The sequence below is a fragment of the Tachysurus vachellii genome, chromosome 13 (genome assembly GCF_030014155.1).
Source record: "Tachysurus vachellii isolate PV-2020 chromosome 13, HZAU_Pvac_v1, whole genome shotgun sequence".
Classification (NCBI taxonomy): Eukaryota; Metazoa; Chordata; class Actinopteri; order Siluriformes; family Bagridae; genus Tachysurus; species Tachysurus vachellii.
Window position 1 is genome coordinate 2,707,501 of NC_083472.1, and position 10,000 is coordinate 2,717,500.

At 42.0% G+C, this 10,000-nt stretch overlaps 1 protein-coding gene across 1 annotated transcript in view; it reads right to left on the minus strand.

Moving 5' to 3' along the window:
* Positions 1 to 10,000, minus strand: part of elmo3 (engulfment and cell motility 3) — a 29,296-nt gene that overhangs the window by 1,949 nt on the left and 17,347 nt on the right. Inside the window, exons 14-20 of the mRNA XM_060885332.1 lie at positions 9,510 to 9,618; positions 8,712 to 8,848; positions 4,656 to 4,819; positions 3,233 to 3,345; positions 1,965 to 2,069; positions 1,253 to 1,332; positions 617 to 697 (exon numbers count right to left, since the gene is read on the minus strand). Of these exons, the coding sequence (XP_060741315.1) occupies positions 617 to 697; positions 1,253 to 1,332; positions 1,965 to 2,069; positions 3,233 to 3,345; positions 4,656 to 4,819; positions 8,712 to 8,848; positions 9,510 to 9,618 (789 nt within the window). The remainder of the gene's footprint in view (positions 1 to 616; positions 698 to 1,252; positions 1,333 to 1,964; positions 2,070 to 3,232; positions 3,346 to 4,655; positions 4,820 to 8,711; positions 8,849 to 9,509; positions 9,619 to 10,000) is intronic.

A 10,000-nucleotide genomic window follows, 5' to 3' on the forward strand; every position in this document is an offset into this window, starting at 1 on the left:
TAGAAAGTGAGGAAGGCATAGAGGGGGAAAGAGAGAGAGAGTGTTAGGAGAGAGAAGAAAGATATAAAGAGATAGAGAGGTGGGGCAGAGAGGCACAGAGAGAGAAGGAGAGAGCATAAGGAAGGACAAATTTTTTTTTTTAAATCTGTTTTATCCCAAATTCTTCTGTAAGGAGACAGACAGAGAGAGACAGAGAGAGAGAGAGAGAGACAGAAAGGTGAAAGAGAGCGAGACAGAGAGAGAGAGAGAGAGAGAGAGAGAGAGAGACAGAGAGAGGGGGGGTTGACAGACAGACAGAGAGAGAGAGGCAGGGAGAGACACAGAGAGAGAGACAGAGAGAGAGAGACAGAGAGAGAGAGACAGAGAGAGAGACAGAGAGAGACAGAGAGAGAGAGACAGAGAGAGAGAGACAGAGAGAGAGAGACAGAGAGAGACAGACAGAGAGAGACAGAGAGAGAGAAAGAGTGAGAGAGAGAAAGAGAGAGACAGAGAGAGAGAGACAGAGAGAGAGAGACAGAGAGAGAGAGAGAGTGAGAGAGAGAAAGAGAGAGACAGAGAGAGAGAGACAGAGAGAGACAGAGAGAGGAGGCGAACGGAAAGCTGAAATTTCACTCACATCTGTTCTGGAGGAGGCGACGAAATTCAAGCTGTACTCCTCAACATCATACGTAATGCTGAAGGCCAGATCCAGCAGCTCCTGTGGGATTAAAGCAAACATTAATAATTACATTAAATACATTCTACAGATCCCAGACATCAGAGTTACACACGTCCTAAAGCAGTAAAAATAAACTCATCCAAAACTTGTATTATAGATACAGAGTAAACAATTTTAGATGAATTATAGCCATTATAAACATAAAAAATTAAATATTAACTTCAATTAAATATAAACATTAAAAAAAATATATAACTCCAAAAGAAAAGTTTCCGTAATAAAAATAAATCTACAGCAGATTCGAATGATGCGGAAATTCCAGAGATATTAGAAACGAAGGCAACGTTATATTTATTAGGTGGAAACATTCAAGCAAAGCGGACGGCACCAAATCTGTGTGTTGTGGCAAAAAACAAATGAATAAAAATAAATAAATAAATAATCCTAAAGAAATTCAGATTGTATGAATATGGGTTATCATCTCATTAAAAAAAAAAAATGTTAAAATTTATTTGTTAAAAAAAAATAAATAAATAAAATAATTTTTTTAATTTATTCTAATTTATTCTAACGTGAAGGCGAAAGAAGACGAACCTTGGTTTGTTTTCCCTTGTTATCTTTCATGTGAGGACAGTCTTTACCGGTCAGAAGAGCTTTAATGTCTGCCACAGGAACTGAGAAAAAAAATTAAAAAAAATCAAAGAAATGTAAAGCATCTGATCACAACATCTGAGTGCAAAAGTTTGAGCCCCCATGGGATATAAACTTATAAACAATAAAATTAAACTTTTAAGCTTTTATCAAATACGGTATTTTAACCAACGTGTTGCTGTTCCATTCTAAATGGAAATGGACTTATGGGATATTTATAATAGTCTGATGTCGTGTCTGTGAGTCTGATCTAAAGTGAGTCAGCACTTCAGCGTGTTTTAGACGTGTGTTTTTCCCTCTGTTGATGATCTTACAGTGAATTTTAGCGTTGAAGAGAAATCTGAGCTGCTTTTTAGATGAACAAACACACAGAGAGCAGAAATGGGTTTGATATCAACATTTACTCTGAACACACAAACATCTGTGTGGTAATAAAATCACAGTTTGTATGAATCTATCACCTCTAATATTGTAGAGAAAAACAGAAATCCTGATGAAACTCTACAGATTCTTAAAGTCCTGAGTGTTTACTTTCACTTGAGCTTCATATTAACACCACTGCGGAGCGTCGACATGGACACGGGGTGCACAAACTTTTGCACCCAAGCGTAACGCTGTGATCTTCAGTGAAGGGAAACGTGAGAACGTCACTCACTCTTGTCCTGCAGACTCTCGATGGACGGCGTCTCCGTCTCGTCCTCGACATCTCCGTAGTGCAGGACTTTGTGGTTGGGGGACAGACGACAGTACCACAGTTTATCTGAAATGAACAGCGACGATGTGAGTAAAACCGGTCGTGATCTGAGTGGGAGGGGCTTAGTCTCTCTGCCCTGTCAATCACAGCGACACCAGCCAATCACAGGTGTCTGTGAGCACGCTTAGGTGGAAATTAGGCAGATAAGACCGCGCTTTCCTCCGAGTGTGTTCACGACTCGACTTCACGTGTCTCCAAAGTAACCGTCGTATGACGGGTGAGACCAAATTGTGCAGAAAATAAAACAAACAAACAAAAACAACATCACATGGTCTTCAGGTAAATATAAAATACTGTTTTGAATTTTTTTTGCCAATACTTTCAGCAGCATTCATAAATATGCGACATCTTTTCAATGAGCTTATCACAAAAAAAAATATATATATATTTTTTTAAACGTTTTTTTCCCCCAAACCTTGTGTTTCATCTTTTCTGGGATTTCTGATGTAAATGTGTTAATAATTAATAGCAGTAAAAGAAGGTGTTTTTTTTTTTGTTTGTTTGTTTAATTTATTTATGAAAAACGTGCATTGAATTACCGAATTGTATTCTGTATTACTTTAATACTAAAACGTTTCATGTTTATTTTATATCATACATTTTTTTTCCATATTTGACAAGACAAGAACGCGCTGATGTCGTTTTTCACGGCTGGTTCAGGAAGCTGAGCAGAGCACAAGGTGAGCAGATCAGACACCATACTGTTAGTCAAACAAATTCAAAAAGTCTGTAGAACATCCACACAGATGAAGACACAACCGACGTGACGCTGGAATACACACTTAGTGAGCGTGTTCCTGTGGTTGCAATTCGCTACTTGTCCACTAGACCGAGTCGAGACACTTTACCACGCGTCTCCTAGAAGGAGCCGTAATCCAGCATCGCACGTGCACATGAGCTACAGTAAAACTGGCTTGTGCACGAGACACACAAGTTATTTAAAAAATAATAATAATAATTCAGCTATTTGTCTCTTTTCTGAAAATTAAAGCTGCAGTAAGCTACATTTTTAACCCTACAATTAAGTAGTTAAATTACACACTGTGTAAAGTAGATAAAAAGTGGAGACACTTCTGACATACTGTAAAATCCATCATTAATCGATACAGAAATTAAAAAAGGAAGAAGGGTTTGTGGAGTCGGCGAAGTTCAGACTAGGGGTTTCTCACCTTGTCTCCGGCGGCTGCTGATTTTGCGAAACAGAGTTCCGTGACAAAGACGGTTGAGTCTCTGCTGCCTGATCAGCTCCAATAACTCTGGTTTCAGACGCTCTTTTAGCTCGCTGCTCACACACACACACACACACACACACACAATCACCCAAAGTATCTTTCACTAAATACAGACAAATGTCACTGGAATCTCATTTTAAATAAATGTATTTCTATACACTATATTCACATGTATCTATAATTGTGTGATCTTTGTGTGTGTCTAATGTGTGTTTATTCATAAAGTGACGTGACATACAGCTAAGTACGGTGACCCATCGTTCTCTGCATTTAACCTATCCAAAGTGCACACACAGCAGTGAACACACACACCGTAAACACACGTGAGCACACACACACCGTGAACACACCCCCGGAGCAGTGGGCAGCCATTTATGCTGCGGCGCTCGGGGAGCAGTTGGGGGGGTTCGGTGCCTTGCTCAAGGGCACCTCAGTCGTGGTATTGCTGGCCCGAGACTCGAACCCACAACCTTAGGGTTAGGAGTCAGACTCTCTCACCATTAGGCCACGACTTCCCCCGAAATAATGAATTCATACTGAATATAACACATGAACATATAATATAATATATGAACATAATGAATTCATTTACACATTGATACTCGTTTGACTTTTTTTATGCACACAAAACAGCTAAATAGGATAAAAAAAATTTTTTTTAGAAAATAAATAAACAAACAAAATAATAATAATAATAATAATAATAAGTAACAATATTAATAATTTACAAAAATTAAATTAAAGTACAAAAATTGACCAAAAACACAAACCACGAACTTCTTCTTCACTTCCTTACTGAAACCCTTTTTAGGAGATTTCCGTTAAACCTGTAGCTCAGGTGCAAAATGAAAGAATCTCAGGATATCAGATTAACACGTGACGGCTCACAGACTGCGTTCAGTAAGTGAGTATAAATGATGTGAAGGTCAACTGCTACTTCTGATGCTACGATCACACAAACAGCAACCGATCCGTGAGAGAGAAGACGACTTCCCCAGACGAGTGACGCGAGTCCCGGCGACTAGACGTGGGAGTGTTCGCATCGGCGCCAACGACAAAGTTGGGAGAAGTTGAACAGTGATTACAGACTTTAGCGATTACAGACTTTACAGGGCGACGTGACCCGTGACGGAGAGCGCACGCTGCTTCTCTTATATCTCAGATGATACAATATAGTCTGACTGCCATCTGCTGATGTTACCATGGCAACCGGTACTAGGATAGGACAGGAACGCCTACCGGAGACTTCATAGTACAGCGACTTCAGCATTTTTCAGTTTCAAGCAGCAGTTAATGGTGTGAACAGAAGTTAATAATATTAGTGTGTGTGTGTGTGTGTGTGTGTGTGTGTGTGTCTCACAGCACAGGCGGTGCGAGCGTCTCCTCCTGATGTAGCCTCTCCGTCTGGCGCAGTTTGAGGATCTCGCTGTAGTTAAGTGCATTCACTTTGTTCTTGAAGAGCTCCAGTGAGGTGGGTTTACTGGACAGAGTCCTCGTGATCTGCTCTCGTACCACCTGCATGACCTACACACACACGCACACACACACACACACACACACGATCGTCAGTTGCGATCCTCTAGTTTTGAAGTATTTTCACAATCGAGCCGTCATTCTTTTGCTTTCAGTGCAGATGAGGCGACGTCACATTCAGGGTTGCCAGATATACTCTTAAACAACCCAAACAATCAACCCTTTATAACTTACAACAAATCATTTCACCGAATCAGTACAAGCTTTCCAGAAACAGTGAAATTAGGATTCAACCTGACATAAGAGACACAATCTAATGCTCACATTTAATCAGCGATGCAGTGAAAGATAAAAAATTCAGTATCTCTGCCGTGTAATTTAAAGGAATCATTTATAAACTAAACTTGGACGACTCATAGACAAATAATAACAAGTAGAAAATCTCACGACTAAAATCTTCTACTTTTCACACAAAAACAAAAAAACAAACAAATAGAACTAAGACTGGATGTCACTCTAGGTAAATGTGTGCATACACCGTAATAAATAACTGGCCTACCATCGAAGCTCATCGAGTTTAAAATATCATTTAAAAGCGAAACACATCACAGTTTCCACTAGCAAACCGACTCACAATGGATCGACGTATACGGCGTGTGAGTAGACAAACGCCAGCCGTATGGCCTCGGTAGCTGATTAAATGGAAAGACAAATAAGCTTGTGTGTGTTCTGTTTTAGTTTGGCAAGCAGGAAATTAAAATTGATTTGAGATGTTGGTTCGTTCTGTTGGTTCGTTTTCCTGGATATAGCAATTTTGTCAAAAACAAAAATAAATAGTTTATGTTTAAAATCAATATATGTGTGTGATTAATCACAAAAAGTTAATCTATTGACAGCCCTAATATGTATATGTGTATATATATATATATATATATATATATATATATATATATATATATATATATATATATATATATATATACTTAGGTATATATACTGATTCTGTCTAATCTGCCTGAAGTCAACAGCAAAAAAAAGGGATTTACAGTAATAAAAAAAAAAGGTGAAATTCGTGGATCGGCAACAAGAGAAGCGACGCTTGTTCACTAAATGTTTCCACACTTTTCTAGAACAGATAAAAGTCAGCATGAGCGGCTGAAACCTTCATTTCTGATCTGAAATCTGATCTGTTCGGACCAAACGGGTTTAGAACGTTCAGGTATTTAAAAATACAAAAGAGGGATAAAAGCAGGATAAAAGTATCTGTTTGGGTTCAGACAGACAGACAGACAGACACACACACACACACACACACACCCCTCGTCTGCTCTCTTTTTGCGATTCAGTCCTTGCATCAGATCTAACAGAATAACGTGTAAACATACCTCCGCCATGGTTATGATGGTTAGAGCAGCTTCTCTTAGTCCTCTCTTGGACCTTACTGTGTGTGTGTGTGTGTGTGTAAATCCTCTCCTGAGCTACTTCCAACACTGTGATGTGAATTTCCCAAACCACGGAACAAAAAAAACAAACAAAAAAAACCTGCTCACAAAAAACCTGCATGCCAAACTATCTCTTTCTCTCTTTCCTCTCTCTTCTCTCTCTCTCTCTCTTCTCTCTCTCTGACATACACACACGTGTTTAGTTTGGGCTGGGCAATAGCAGCTGGCAGAAGCGATTGAGAATGTGGAAAAACAGCAGAGTCAAGAGACAAGGAAATGGGAAAAGCAGGGTGAGAGAGAACCGGTGGAAGACGGAGAGCGATGTGGAGGACGTGGGACAGAGACTCGGTCACATATGGAAGAACGAGAACCAACACCATGACATCATATCCTGTGAGCGAAAGCCTGTGCAGTTTAGCAGCTTCACAGATTCAACTCTTCCGATGCAGAAAGTACCGAAATTTCTGCCATAAAAAAATTAGAAACAAAGCACCTAATTTCTGTACAGGCCCCGCAGTCACCGGTACAGGCCCCGCAGTCACCGGTACAGGCCCCGCAGTCACCTGTACAGGCCCCGCAGTCACCGGTACAGGCCCCGCAGTCACCGGTACAGGCCCCGCAGTCACCGGTACAGGCCCCGCAGTCACCGGTACAGGCCCCGCAGTCACCGGTACAGGCCCAGCAGTCACCAGTACAGACCCCACAGTCACAGGTACAGGCCCCGCAGTACAAACCCTGCAGTACCCAGTACAGACCCCGCAGTCACCACTACAGACCCCGCAGTCACCGGTACAGGCCCCGCAGTCACCGGTACAGGCCCCGCAGTCACCGGTACAGCCCCCGCAGTCACCGGTACAGCCCCCGCAGTCACCGGTACAGGCCCCGCAGTCACCGGTACAGGCCCCGCAGTCACCGGTACAGGCCCCGCAGTCACCGGTACAGGCCCCGCAGTACAAACCCTGCAGTCACCAGTACAGACCCCGCAGTCACCAGTACAGACCCCGCAGTCACCAGTACAGACCCCGCAGTCACCAGTACAGGCCCCACAGTCACCAGTACAGGCCCCACAGTCACCAGTACAGGCCCCACAGTCACCAGTACAGGCCCCGCAGTCACCAGTACAAGCCCTGCAGTCACCAGTACAGGCCCCGCAGTCACCGGTACAGACCCCGCGGTCACCAGTACAGACCCCGCAGTCACTAGTATGTCTGCGATGACGTTTGTTTACAACACCTTTCGTTGTGTCATCTGTGAAGCGGCTTTTTGACGTTTTTGGGTTGTGCGTGTTGTTTAGTGCTGATTTAACAGAGCCATTGTGAGGGAAAAAGATTTTCCTCTCTCTCACTCTCTCTTTGTTTCTGCTACAGAGTGGGCTTGCTATTGTTGCTCTAATACCCTATAAAAAACAAACAAAAAAAAAACGCTCACCATGCCTGACCACGAGGACAAAAGACAATCATTCCAGCCTGAAGGTTAAAAGGTCGGTTTTGTAAAAAGAAGAGCCTCAGGGTTGAGTAACTATCAAGTAAAAGAACACTTCAGAAACTTCACCACAGGGTATTAGCAGGAAGAACAACGTTTTCTTTCAGCTAAGTGTTATTTATGATAAACTATTTGTATTTCACAGCAGCGTAAACAAATGATTCATTCATCAGCTTAACACTAAACACTACACGGTAACACGAGCCCCGCTAACGGAAGCCATTTCACATCTTACAGACCCCTGAGTGGCCCTTCCTGGTCAACCAGAACACTGTGGTGATTTTTACTGAAATTTTAAAATGTTCTGTTGTTAAAGCTAACAGCCAAGCTAACAGAAGCGGTTCGGACCGGTCTGAGAAACTCCGTCTTTGCAGCATCCCATCTCAGCTAATTAGCTAACTAGCTTCTCAGTTTAGGAAATTTAGGAAGAAGCTTACAGCTTGGACAAATAAGTGGATAAGAGCAAGGAGAGAAGGATGGATGTATAGTTGGATGGATGGGTAGATGGATGTATGGATTGATGTAAAGATGAATAGATAGATGGATGGACAGAAATATAGGTGCATGGATGAATGGAAAGATGCACAGATGAGTAGATGGAAAGATGGATGGATGGATGGGTAAATGGATGGACGGATGGATGGACAGATGGGTAGATGGATGAATGGATGGATAGATGGATGGATGGGTAGACGGAAAGATGGATGGATGGATGGATGGACAGATGGGTAGATGGATGGATGGATATATAGGTGCATGGATGGATGGAAAGATGCATGGATGGGTAGACGGAAAGATGGATGGATGAATGGAAAGGTATGATCTCACGGTGGATTCTTTCCCACCAACACTGAGAGAATTCACCCGAGACCGGACACCAATGATTAGTCATATGATCTAATCAATACGTCTAATCTAATCAAGATATCATATCATATATAAAAGAGACAGAATTCTGCCGTATCGCCCATCGTCTAATTCTTAATAGTCGTGTAAGTTTAACAAGTAAAAACAAGCACCTTATCGAAGTCCTCCTGCGTGGCTCGCATCTCCTTCCAGGTTTTGTTCAGGAGCTGAATGCAGATGCAGAAAAGTTCTTCCAGCAGTCTGTCCTGGGCGAAAAAGATCGGGTGATAGTTGGAGCCTGTTTCAGATGCTGCAGAGAGAGAGAGAAAGGGAGAGAGAGGGGGTGAGAGAGAGAGAGAGAGAGAGAGAGAGAGAGAGAGAGAGAGAGAGAGAGAGAGAGGGAGAGAGAGAGAGAGAGAGAGAGAGAGAGAGAGAGGGCAGAGAAAGACACACAGAGAGGGGAGGTAGATATCAGAGGGGGAAGAGAAAGACAGAGAGAGATGGGGAGACAGAGAAAGAGAGAGAGAGACAGAGAGAGATGGGGAGACAGAGAGAGAGAGAGAGAGAGAGAGAGAGAGAGAGAGAAAGACAGAGAGCGAGGAGAGCGAGAACCAAAAAGGGGAAGAAAAGAAGAAGAGACGGACAGAGAGAGCAAGAGAGGCAGAAGAGAGATAGACAAACAGAGATAGGAATAGACAGAAAGAAAGGAGTGATAGGATAAAACAGTGAGAGAGAGAGAAAGAGAGAGAGAGAGAGAGAGCAGGTTTGTACATTAGTCCTGCTGGTTGATATTGCTGGAGTATAATGAGAACATTAAAGTAAGGTATAAGTGGAATGGTGTAAGAATTTCTCAATATAAAAAGAAATTAAAATAGATAAATAAATAAATAAATAAATAAATAGATAGAGAGATGAAAGAGAGAGAAGGAGAGAGAGAGAGAACAGATGCTTAAGTTTGGGTCTGAACTGACGTGGTTCTCCGATCCGCAGGATCTCACACAGCAGGAGCGTGAGCTGGATGCTGCTGCGGGCAAACGGACACTCGTGTTTATCCTCACGGCTGCTGTTCTCCAACACAAACTACAGCCGAGACACAAAAAGAGGAAAACACTGTTTATATCAGAACAGTAGATATATCAGTAGATTTAAATTAACGTGCTCGTTTTCATACATACTGTGGTATCGTTTCTATGGCAACCACTTACACAACCACAGCCATCTCACAATAACCGGACCAGCATTTTTTTTCCATCAGCAAAAAAATACTCAGTTGTCATGTCTGTATTTGTGTGTTTAAGATGTTTTAACTACACTGGAAAATCGTGTGACGCTAAACGACTCAGTAAAATGATTCACTTTAGTCTGTTTACTCATCAGTCTGTTAGATAAACACACACGGCGTTAAAGTGAAACATATTCCAAACAAATGTCAAAAATGTAAACCTCCGGCAAATTTACAGAC